Source organism: Eupeodes corollae, chromosome 1 (assembly GCF_945859685.1).
Source record: "Eupeodes corollae chromosome 1, idEupCoro1.1, whole genome shotgun sequence".
NCBI lineage: Eukaryota > Metazoa > Arthropoda > Insecta > Diptera > Syrphidae > Eupeodes > Eupeodes corollae.
The window spans coordinates 40,796,270-40,809,155 of NC_079147.1; the positions used below are offsets into that span (position 1 = coordinate 40,796,270).

General features: G+C 34.9%; 1 protein-coding gene across 2 annotated transcripts in view; it reads right to left on the reverse strand.

The window, feature by feature from the left end:
• LOC129939019 (chaoptin) overlaps positions 1-12,886 on the reverse strand; it is a 63,639-nt gene that overhangs the window by 43,433 nt on the left and 7,320 nt on the right. Inside the window, exons 2-10 of one of the 2 annotated variants that reach the window (XM_056046877.1) lie at positions 7,506-7,739; positions 7,378-7,444; positions 6,664-7,310; positions 6,415-6,590; positions 6,218-6,352; positions 5,934-6,153; positions 5,642-5,860; positions 5,483-5,569; positions 5,282-5,416 (exon numbers count right to left, since the gene is read on the reverse strand). In XM_056046877.1, the coding sequence (XP_055902852.1) occupies positions 5,282-5,416; positions 5,483-5,569; positions 5,642-5,860; positions 5,934-6,153; positions 6,218-6,352; positions 6,415-6,590; positions 6,664-7,310; positions 7,378-7,444; positions 7,506-7,739 (1,920 nt within the window). Of the gene's footprint in view, positions 1-5,281; positions 5,417-5,482; positions 5,570-5,641; positions 5,861-5,933; positions 6,163-6,217; positions 6,353-6,414; positions 6,591-6,663; positions 7,311-7,377; positions 7,445-7,505; positions 7,740-12,886 lie in introns of both variants that reach the window. The other variant, XM_056046876.1, reaches the window with a different exon arrangement.

Here is a 12,886-nt window from a genome sequence, read left to right on the forward strand (position 1 = left end):
AAAACACACAAATAGAAAAAAGTTTTGTGAAAATCAAAAGTTAAAATTAACATAGCAAAAAAAAACTAACTAAAGCTAATAAAATTGACAATTTTCAAGATAATGGTAAGAAAACATCTGGAAATTGAGATTCTATAAAAAAAAAAACGTTGCTTCAAGAAGGGGGTTTGTTCGTAGACTAATGCATTAACATGTAGTGTTGAAGCGAGCTTTAAGATCGCCTCAATTCTATATATACTTGAATCGAATTGAAATGAGCTTGGTTTGACTCGATTCCCGTCGGACATCTGAGTCGAGTCATAATTTTAGAAGAAAAACCTGTGTAGGAGTTGGTTTAACAGATAATGCATTATGGTCTGTTTGTTTGCATGTTTGTGGACACATACGTATAGTTTTGTTTTAATAAAATTACAAAAAAACAAAAATGGAGTAGGTAGCATATTCTTATATGGTGCAGAACTATTCAGTTCTTCATTGTTTAACACAAATCAAACTATCTCACTTACATTTTAGAAAGTGCTGTCAAACTTAATCATTTTTAAATATTCTTGTGCGGTGGAAACACCAAAAAGATTTATTTAATCTAAACTAAGATAAACCTTTATTGGAAACTTAGAAAAACTTAATTATCTTTTCTATTGTTTTCTGTTCCAAAATAAGCCCAGTTCATTTCATTTCATTTTCATTGACAAAACATATCGACAGTAACAGATTGATTTTTTTTTACCCAATGGAAAACACATGATTCCAAATGCACAACTGCTCAACGAACACAGCCATCGAGATACAAATGCAATATTAATCGTACCAACATTTGAGAACGAAATCACATAAGATTCATTCGAGACTCGTATGAATGTCAAAAACCCATCCATAGTAAGATTCTACTCTAACTTTTATCGGTGTTATTAATACTATGGATATTGTTTTTGTTATTCGTGTAAAATCCTACTTTACTATGGATAGGTTTTCCACCAAAACACGGGTAATATGTTCTAAATAACGGCATACTAAAAATATTTTTTACTAAAACTGAAGAATTTTACATTTAAAAAATGTATTAAATAAAATTGTCCTATCGATCTTCAAGTATCAATTTTGAAAATTCAAGGTTTTTTTAAGAAATAAAATGGCATTTTAATTTTTGAAAACATTACAGCTACAATTTTAAATTACAGGAAATATTTTTAAACGGACTATTTGGATACAGGATCAAGGTCGTACGTCCCAGTAGTGCACTTAATTTATTTTACGTTATATTAAATAAATTATTTATATTTTTGTAAATTACGTTTTAATAATACAATCTACATTTTGTTCAACTTATTGATGTCAGTTAAGATCAAACAAACAAACAAAAATTGGCTAAACTTCGACTTCCAAATGACTAGTGCACTCAAGTATTGAATTCGTTTACGTTTGGTCTAAGTAAAAAAGATCTGTAGCTAAGACACAAGGCCAATATTTTGAAAAATTTAATGCAGATATGTTGGTAAGTAGATACAGATTCAATTTCTATATTTCATAGACTATCGGAAAAGAATTTTTTTGGTTTAAATTAATTAATTGGCATCTTCACCAGAATTTGAAAGAATTATATAAAATTGGCTAAACTGTTTCCAAAGTACCTAATCGTGTTTCCACTTCCTGACTCATGAAAAGATAACAAAATAATGTGGTCCGAAAATTCCAAGTTTCACAATCGATGCGATGATATCATGTGCACTTTAAAGCAAGCAAACTCAGGCAATAGGACCATTTTTACAAATTTTCCAGCCCTGAGTTGGCAGCAATAATTCGAGGTTCGATCACTCACCTATAGAAACATTAAACTTAATAATTTTCATAAAACTAAAATAATTTTACATGAAATTAGTGTCCTCAGAATTTCTGAAGTGTAACCAGGAAAAGTGAACAGCATAAAGCGCTAATCTGTTCTATATACATTATATATATCGATTTTATTGCAGCTTTTTTAACAATCAAAAAATATAGTTCTGTATTTGTACTTATATTCCTGGCCATGACCCACTATTAAGTAATTTTAATATCTTGCTTTTATTCTATAATAGTACTCAAAGGGTTTTAAGTTCCCTTTAATTCCTAGACTTTGTTCGAGCCGTAATGAAACTGACATAGAATTTCAAAGGAGATTCTTATGCACATTGGTTTTGATTCTACCATCTACGCACATTCGTGTAGTGATGCTAAGGAAACGATCTCAGTAGGTAGGTACTTGTCAGTACGCCCAAAATATTTTGATCAAGCTCGTAATGAGCATAGCCCTAGGCCAAGTTTACACAAATAGCCAACATATTAACTCACTAAAAAAACTAATTAAGTAAATTTATTGTATCTAAAATCTTACACAATGGATGCCAAACACTTAATTATTAACAATCATATATTTTTTGTTTGAATTACAGTCATTCTTTTGGTGGTTTCAATTTGATAGTGGTGGCATTTAAAATTTATAAAACTCTGTTGGTATTTTTAGTATCATAATATTAGTTGAATGTTTTGGATCGCTTTACAATTGAACAAAACATTAAACTAAATTTAAAATTTACAAATCGAATGTAATACACCATAATAATGATCGTCATAAACGACCGACTACGCAAGTAATAGGAACAATTCTGAAGACATTTGGCGAGACTGGGAGTGTTGCTGCAGTCGTAAGCCCTATGCATTATCATAATGTACGCTAAGTCAAAACATTGCTACATCTGATCCGAATTTATCGGTTGCCTGACATTTAGGGGCCAGTTATAGCTATCAGTAAAATGCATCAGTAAAATTTGAAACAGGAGGAATTTGAAATGTTTTACTGATGAGCGATTATAGCAATCAGTAAATTTACGTCATTAAATTAAATGTCACTTTGAAGTTTCTATTTGAAGAGTTCGTTTTGTTATTCATTTGTTTGTTATCGTTTGTGCTTCTGTGAAATTAAGTTGATCTTATCATGGGTCGTGCAAAAAATAAACAAAATTTATTGATTGCAACAGCTTTGTGTATAATAAATAAAAGATCTTCTAAAAAAATACGACGCTTTCAAGTACACCCGCTTTTCCATGCTCGGAAGATACATGGCGAAAATTTTTCACTTATTGAGAGACTCGAGTTGTTCCCAATTAAGTTTTTTGAGTACTTTCGGATGAGCCGTCAGCAGTTCCAGTGTATACTTTTAAAAATACGAAGTGATATCCAGCCTAGATTTAATTTGTTTCGAAACGATACCATAAGTGCCAAGGAAAAAATTTGTTTGACTTTAAGGTACAAAAATTCAATATTATCATAATTTGAGATTTTCATTACACTGATTGTTTCAGATTCCTCGCTACGGGAGCTAGTTTCGCGGACCTATCTTTCCGATTTTTGATGGGAAAAAAACAACAGTCAGATGGTGTATAATGCAGACTATTCAGGCAATCAACAAGCATTTTACAGACTTGGTTATGCCAGTCCCCGAAAGCCCCAGTTTTTGGAAAGAAATTTCTTTGGATTTTTTGTCAAACTGGAATTTTCCCAACTGTCTTGGAGCTGTTGATGGAAAGCATGTGAAAATGTTTGCCCCAAGAAAGTCCGGCAGTTTCAATTTCAATTATAAAAAATGCTTCTCAACAATTCTGATAAAGACACATATGGTTTTTCACTTCAAGTATTAATTTGGTTTCAAACTCTTTTTTTGAAGTCATTTTTGTTATTTTTTTAATTTGTTTTGCTAGGAAAATGTTGTTTACTTTCGATCATAACATCGAGCTTCGCGCCTCAGACAATTTTTTTGCTGTTGCTTTCATCAGTAAAATTTTTAATGATGTGATCGGAACAGCAAAAAATTGAAACACGAATAATAAAACGAAATGGAATTTCTTTTGACTTTTGGCAGTCAGCTGTTCAGTAAAATGAAATTTCATCATTAAAAAAATTAAAATGGATTTATAAATTAAATAAAACTTTAAATGCATTGTTTCTTTTTGAAAAAAATACTTCAATATAGGATTCATCTTATTGCATCAATCTTTTGTTAGAAATAAATCTATAACACGCTCAAAAACTAAAAACAAAAATTTTACTGATGGATTTTACTGATAGCTATAACCGGCCCCTTACAGTATTGAAATTGAAAATATCGTACAACTACTTTTTGGACAGCAATTATAGATTATGACTGGCGAATAAAAGTAAGTTAAGGCTCAAATTTGGACTTTAAAACAAAAGTAAGGTTTTTAGGTGGATGAGTTAAAGCTAAAATAAGAAAAAAACCGTTTTCAGGCCAAAGCTTTTCAAAATAGCTGAAACTAGTTTTATCTAGCTTTATTCTTTTGTTTAAGATTTGGCTTCAATTTAAGTGGGAAAAAACTGCAGTTGGAATATTATAGTAAACACTACAATACCATCAAGATTCTTTCAGCTCTGTCTAGTAGCCTTGAACAAGTACTTGTTTTTGGGGTTATCTTCAGTAACTAAACATTTATAAACACCAATTCAGAATTCATGATGACCATTTTCATAAGATTTAAAGGTATTTAATATAAAATATACTTTGGTATCCTAATTACATTTTAGCGGTTAGGGGCACAGACTTCTAAGTAGACGATATCGAGAAACTTTTTAAAGTTTGTATCTGAGTGAACCTAGATTTCATTTATGTCTTTCATTTAAAACTCCTTTAGCTTCTTTTTAAAAAAGTTTTCCCTATTGTACATGAATATGAAAAGAATTTTATCATAGATATTAAAAGTAGAGTAGAAAAAACTTATATTTGATAATAAGTAGAAACATTGCTCGACATAAAGTATCTAAAAAAGAAATATGTATAGAATTTTGGGAATAAAAGAAACAGATTCAGATTTCCTCAAAAAAATTAAATTTCACTGCTAAATCCTATGATTTCAACAGGATAAACAAAACCCCTTCAAACTTATAGAAGTGAAATGTAGACACCAGCTTTAATTTACAAACGATTTCGTTTGATCTTATTTTTAGGAAACATTAACCCTTTACATTCAATTCGCCAACAACAGGGACTGTTAATTACTTCTTAAAGAATTTATTTTAAAGAGCAATATATTTAATTTAAAATCAACAAATTATAAGAATTTGTTTTTAGAATAGAATACAATGAAAAGAGTAAGCATACACCCGAGTATAACTCTTATTTTTTCATCGTTATTCCTTTCTGAACATCAAGTTATAAATTAATTTAAATGTACATATGTATCCAAATTTTAAATTATTTAATATTTTTATTATTAGGAATTTAAAATCTACTTACTTGAAATGATTCCTCAGCTAGATTGTTAAGTTTGTTTCCCCTCAAGCTAAGATGCTCTAACTCATCTAAATTCATAAAAGCTCTCCTTTCAATTTTCTCAATTTTATTATCATCCAAATAAAGTTCTCGAAGTGCCTTGAATTCAAATTAAATGTTTAAAATTTTACTCATTTCAGCTTCATTTTAAGAACAAGTATGTACCTCTAAGTCGAAGAACGTGTGTTGAGATATACTTCCTAAATGATTAAACCGCAGCGATATCTCTTCCAATTTCGAATGAATATCTCCCTATACAAAATTAGAAGAATGAGTTATTAGTCCTTTTGTAAGGATTAAAAAGAGAAATTTAAAATGCTTTACCTGAAATGTGCCCTTCATGACTTGTTCAATACGATTATCGTGCAACTCAAGCAAACGTAGATTTTTCAAAAAATGAAAACTTGTATCGGTCATGCTTGTTATCTTGTTGTTGCTGAAGTCAAGCTCCTGCAGGGATGTCAAGTGCCTCAGAGCTTCTGCTGGCAACGAACTTCCAGAATACCCATGAGAGATCTTAAAAGATATCAAAGAGTGTCCAATCTGAAAAACCAAAAATACCAAACCATCATTGAAAATCCATCGTTTCCATCAATAAAATCTCGAAAAACAGAACCTCAGTAAATGCTTCATTCTCAATTGTTCCAATGCTATTCTCACTAAAATCCAACCGCTTCAATCCTCGGACATGTTTGAAAGCATGCGATTGGACAGTTTGAAGGCCTCCCCTTGTTATCTGCAAATCTTCCAGTTCAACACCAAAGTCCATAAAGTCATCGGGGCCCAGGGATTGGCCGCTCATTCGAGATATGGACAATGATCTCATGTTTCTCATTCTGGTCATACTTGTAGAGAATAAATAAAAGACATTATAGCCAGTTAATTGTGAAATCATATTACTTGCGCAGAGCTTGCAAATTGGTTGGATCATTCTTGTCCCCACTCAAATCTAATTTCAAAAGTGTGTACTGGATGGCGTTGAACATTTCCGCTGGTGCTTGGAGCTTCACTTTATTGTCACGCATGCTTATAACCCTTTAAAAAAAAGTAGAAGCTTTAGAAATATGAGGATTGAAGATGAATTTTATAGCTCGCACCTCAAGACATCAAAGTTGTTGAATAGTTTGTTTGGCAAGTCTGTAAGGTTGTTTCCCGAAAGATCCAAAATTTGAAGGGTATTTACCAAACTGTCAAACGCCACTGGAGAAATGTCCGTCAGACCACAATACCTCATGTAAATTTCTCGGATCTTGGCTGGCTTGAATGCATCTTCCTAAAAAATTAAAAAGACAACAGACTTTTCAATGGAGTTTGGTTTCCCATGACTTTAGAAAGACGTCTTTAACCTTCAAAGTATGAATGGGATTGCCATCAAAGAACGTTCGATTAACGGTGTCATAATTCTGAAACGAGTTCGGACGCAATATGTCAATATGGTTGTACTCCAAATGCAGACTATCTAAATTAAGCTTCGCCGAGGATTTGGTGCCATAAGTTTCATTGCCGCACATTGACCAAATAACATTATGTGACATATCAAGTGTCTTGAGACTTTTCAACGGAGCCAAGGCATCGTATGGGATTTCAGAGAAAATATTATCAGTCAAGAGCAGCTTCATCAATCTTGGCATGCCATCTCGAAAGACACTCGGATCGATTTCGTAGAGATTATTTCCACTCAAGTCGAGAGTCTCCAGAATCAGAAGACCTGAAAAACTGTGCGATTGCAACATCGAAATACAATTGTCCTTTAGAATGAGAGATTGTAGGGAATCTTCAAGTCCTCGAAAGGAGTCGTGATGAATGTGTGTTATGTGATTGTAGCCCAAGTCAAGGTGTCGAAGTTTTTGTAAATGACGAAAAGACTTTGAGGGTATTTCAACCAAGTCGTTTTGGGGCAATATCAATTCCCAGAGAGATCTTTCGAGGCCAGTGAAAGCGTCATCGGGTATTTCGGTTAAATGGTTCCCAGATATTTTCAATCGGTACATTCCTTTAAAACAACAACATCAAAAAACTAATAAGCTCCTCAAATATTATGGAGTGTTATTCTTACTAACCTGTGGATTGCAAAAAATATGGTTCAACCTCTCGTAATCCAGTGTTTTCCATATGAAGCATGAAAACCTTTAACAAAAATGAAATAATTTTGGACTTCCGTTTTAAGAAAATTGGTTATTTTAAATACCTTAGATTGATTAACCATTTTCGGCAAAGCTGGTAGCGGTACATTTCGACAATAGACTATTCCTAAGTCTGTTGATGATTTTGAGCATGTGCACAAGGGATTGTACGTGCAGGGTGGATAATGCATTTCCTCCATTTCACGAATAAAAGCTGCTCTGGTCAGAGAAGCCCAAATCATTAAGGTTATCGAGACTAAAAGAATGGCATAGCCGATTTTGAATATTATTTCCGTAGCCTGTTGACAAAATAAAAACTTTATTTAAAATTTCTTTACATTAGAAAGTCTTAACTGTATTTTGAATTCTTTTTAGTAATTTTTAATTATTATTATTCAGTTGATAGTCATAAGAACAAGAAAATGTCTACCGTTTTAAATTTTGAATATTGGCGTTTAAAAAAATAAAAAAACCGATAGATTTGTATTTCAATGTTAAGAAGAGGACCGTATCACTCACGTAGCCCCAGAGAAAAAATATAAAGGTTTTAAATCACTATAGCCAATGGTTTTACGAAACACCACGGTCAGCTATTTCTTTTCATTGGGCAGGTTCAGATGCAAGTTTCTGATCTCTGATTGGCCAGCTGCCAATAAATTGCCTTCCAAATATAACAACTTTATTGGAAGGTTAGGTTAGGTTAGGTTAGGTTTGAGTGGCTGTCCAGATGTCATTGACGCACGTAGACCACAAGGGTCCATTGTGATACCACTAATGAGGTTACTCATGGGAGAGTAATGAACTTAAACAAACCATTTTGTACTTTAATTAAAGTTAGAGAGACATTTTGTGTCAATCGTTGCCAGTTCACTGGTATTATCGAAGAAGGGATTACCGAGAAAGTTATTAGTTCTGATGGAGAGTGCTGGACATGAAACATAGACGGTGTTGAACTGTTTCCTCTTCCTCCTCGTCCATGCAGCTTCTACAGGAGTCATTTGTGTAGACCCCTAGCCTCAGAGCATGTCTTCCTATGAGGCAGTGTCCTGTTATTACTCCAATTGTAGAGCTAATACTTTGTCTGCTCAGGGATATCAAGCCTTTTGACCGTTTTAAGTCTATGCTTGGCCATATTTGCTTGGTTGCTAGGCAGGTGGTACTCTGTGACCATCTAGCATTTGTTGATTCTAGAGCATATTTTTTGAGAAGATATTTGCATGTAGAAAGTGGTGTTCCTATGTTATGTTTTTGTCTAACATTAGGCAGAAGTGTTCCGTTTTTGGCGAGCTCATCGGCTTTGCAATTTCCCGGAATGTCTCTGTGGATCGGGACCCAAATGAGGTGAATATTTAACTGTTCCGTCATCTCATTCAGAGATGATCGACAATCGTGGACTATTTGAGAGTTTGTGGACACAGACGCGAGAGATTCAAGAGCGGCTTGGCTGTCCGAGAAGATTCGTATATCCTTACAAGATATAACGTTTTCTTTGAGCCAGGATAGTGCTTCTTTACTCGCCATTACTTCTGCCTGGAATACACTACATTGGTTGGGAAGTCTATATGATAGACTGAGATTCAGTTGTTCCGAATACATACCACTTCCAACTCCGTGATCGGTCTTTGAATCGTCTGTATAGAAGTGTACCGCATCGTCTTCCAAGGGTCTCTCTTCTTCCCAGGAGGATCTTGAAGGGATGGACACATGGAAGCTTTTACCGAATACCATTTTTGGGGTGGTATAGTCTTAGCGATCTGGGATAGATCTAAAACTGTCTAGAATAGTAGTATGTCCAGTATTATTACTGTTCCATTGGGAGGTGGCTCTAAGCTTCACACATGAGTTGGCTGCCACCATTTTGGAGAAGATGTCAAGAGGTGTTAGGTTTAAAAGCACTTCTAGTGCTGCGGTTGGTGTTGAGAGAAGTGCTCCTTTGATGCACATACCTGCTGACCGCTGGACTTTGATGAGCTTATTTAGTTTTACCATCTTGTCCAGTGCGGTCCACCATACGACAGCTTCATAAATGAGTATCGGTCTGATTACCGAAGTGTATAGCCAGTGGGTTATTTTTGGGGAGAAGCCCCATTTTAATCCTATTGACTTTTTACAAGTTAAAAGCGCTACAGTAGCCTTTTTTACTCTTTCATCAATATTTGCCTTCCAATTTAGTTTTTTGTCTAAAATGAGGCCTAAATATATAGCTTGGTCGGAAAAGCTTAATGGTATTCCTTTAATCTTGGGTGGGCTAATCTGAGGAATTTTATATCTTATCGAAAAGAGTATTAATTCTGTTTAATGTGGATTGACGTCCAATCCCCATTGCTTAGCCCAGTTTGTTACCCTATTTAAGGCATTTTGTAGGAGTTCCGAGAGAACTTGGGTTTGCTTTATTGGAAAGTTTGCTGAAAAATTATTCAAGAAAAATCTCGTTAACTATTAAGTCAAGTCAACTTATGTCAAAATGACAATTGAACATGTTTTTTTATTTAACTGAAAGCTGAACTTTATTACTCTATGAATTATTTATTTTCTGCACAGTTGCATTTAAAATTTTGTGTAAAATGGATTCTTGTAAAATTGGAAAAGAAATAAGAAATATTTCTTAACAATACAAAATGCAAGTCGTGAAGGACTTGTAGCTTGCCTGAGGAGTGTTTTGTTGACAACAATGTTTTTGATAATTTTTAAACGATGAACTGAAGGTATAGGTTAGTGAAGTAAAGTTAAGAGTTTGAAATGTATGTCACTTGAAAAACTAGCCAGTTGCCCTGGTCAAAATGTACGTTCAAAGAATGCGAATGAAGTCCCTTATATTGTCTGCACTTGCTCTTTGTTGTTTGGTTTTATTAATGGTGTAGTCTTAACATGTCAAATGTCAAAAAATGACTGCCCTAAAAGTGAGTGCTGTCCAAATAGCGGGCTATTCAAAAGCAAACGTCTTATTGGAAAATAAACTATTTTCAATAAAGAAAAAAAGATAACAACTTAAAAAACCTGCAATCATTTTCCCAAAAAAACACGTCTTTTTATGACCGCTAACTAGATGAAACAGTAGTATCTATAGTGTGATGAAAAGAGCGTTAGACTGTCTTGCTAAATATGTTGGATTTAATCCATATCTTTGCCACGTAGTTTTTTTCACGAAGAGTGATTCTTGTCATTAAAAAAAGTGCTTTCTCAAATTAGTCGTTCGGATTCAACATAAAAACTGTAGGTTCTCTTCAAACCTTAAATGCTAAATTCAAACCTTAGGCAGCATTTTCTGCTTTGGATAATGATTTAAGCATCACAACTGATGACGAAGATACCAACAAGGAAGCCTAGGACGAAAAAGTATCCAACGAAATTCCATCCAGCTCAGATGAAACGGAATCACCTTAGCCAGGACAAACGCGGCCTAGAGAGACCCAGGAGACAAAAGGAGCAACTGAGGTTGTCCAACCGAAAGCCAGCCAACCACCAAGCCCTACATCAACACTAATCCAACCTCTACTATTAACTAAAACATTGACAACAGAACAAAAGGCTCCAGCACCAACAACCACCAAACAACAAATGCAGCCAACACCAGTGATCAAAAAATTGTCATGTTACCACCAATTTTTTGCTATTCTGCAAATGTAGCTGAAATCAGCAGATTTTGCAAAAGCAAAAACTTGGCGGTAACGTTCAAGAACAAGAACACCAGAACCACCATCATGAGCATTTGACATCAAGGACCTCTTTCGTGCCGGAAAATTGAGTTTAACTCCTTTACACCCCGTGACGAAAGGAAGAAGTGTGCTGCTGCTTAAGGGCGTTCACAGCCTTCGACGCCATCGAAGTTGAGGACGAACTGAGGATCAAAGGTCTCAAGGTTATCAAAGTTACTCGGTACAAATCAAGGAAACTGCAGGGTAAAACCTACAATAACTTCGTCGTTGAACTGAGAAGACTTTAGAACGCCCATACGTCTGCGTAAAGTGCAAGGATAAACATGAACCTGGACAATGCAAGCGACCGAAAACACAGGAACTGATTTCCAACTATATCCTGAAAAGACTTCCGTAAGTTTGTATGATAATCTTGGCTAATATCATAAATAACTGCCTCAAAAACGCCTTTTTTCCAAAAAAGTGTATGACAGTGGTAATGTGGCAATTCCGAAGAAAGGCAGCACCAATTTGATTATGCCGGTCCCACTCCTCAACAACATTAGCAAAATTCTGGAAGAAGTCATATCAAGGAGGCTGAAGAAATTCTGCAACGAACATAACATTATATTCGACATGCAGTTTGGATTCCAACCAGTTCACTCAACGATCCATCCACATCTAAAGTTTCAGTCCGACGTCACCCCCGCTCTCAATAGCCACCGAACCACAGCTGGATGCTTTCTGGATATCGAGAAAGTTTCCACATCGTATCTACTGAAGCCCTCATCCATAAGCTCCGAACTTTAATTGAATTGGAATTTGTGTGCTTCCGGAGACCCGTCACCAACATCAGCCGCTGTAAATCGCCGGCAGTGGCCCGAAACCTTGTTCTGACGTTTCCTGATGAATCAAGGATTAAAGGCAAGAAGAACGCCAAATACCTGGGAATACACTTCAATGAGCTGCTGCGCTTCAACCCACACTCTAAGGTTGTGATAACGAAAGCCAACATTGAACTCCATCGAGTTCATCCTCTCTTGAAGAAGAAAACAGGATTGAGCAAACCAACGAAACTTTTGATATACAAACAGCTGCTAAGACCGGTTATTACCTACAGTTTTCCGATTTGGTTCACCATATCCAAAACTGCAATATAAAAACTTAAAAACTTCGAGAGGAAGATACGCATTGATACATAGCAATCGAAGAGTCGACAAAGAAGCTGAAATCAAGCCTTGACCATTTTCTTGAACAGGCAGCAAGAAAGATAATAATCAAAGTCTTGTATAAATTCCCCACTGACGACGATGACAAACGTCTCCTTCTATGCTGGCCTGGAGTCAGCATACTACCGCGGCTGAACACCGCCACACCTAACCAACCTCCACCAGGACAACCAGGAGTGAACAACCCGAGATGAACCTCGCTAACGAGACTCTTTTTTGAGCCATCGACTTTATGTTGAACACATGTTAATTTTTGTAATTTGCTAGTATATAAAGTTAGGCCCTTTGTGCCAACAAATGTTTTAATTTAATTTATTGTTAAATATTATTTACGTAAGAATTAAGCCAAATGTAAATAAAATTAAAATAAAATTAAATAAAGCGAAGAGACAGTTGAACAGTGACTCTCGTGCAGTGCAGTTCTCTAATTCAAAAAAATATCGGTTACCTCGAAAAGGGTAATTGTAAGAAATTCTTTTGTTTTTAATTGCGAGGAACATACTATCAATACATCCATAGCACTAACTAACAGACCATGAGATCACTTTTGAATGTGGTTGAATTTTAAAATTTCAGCCAAAG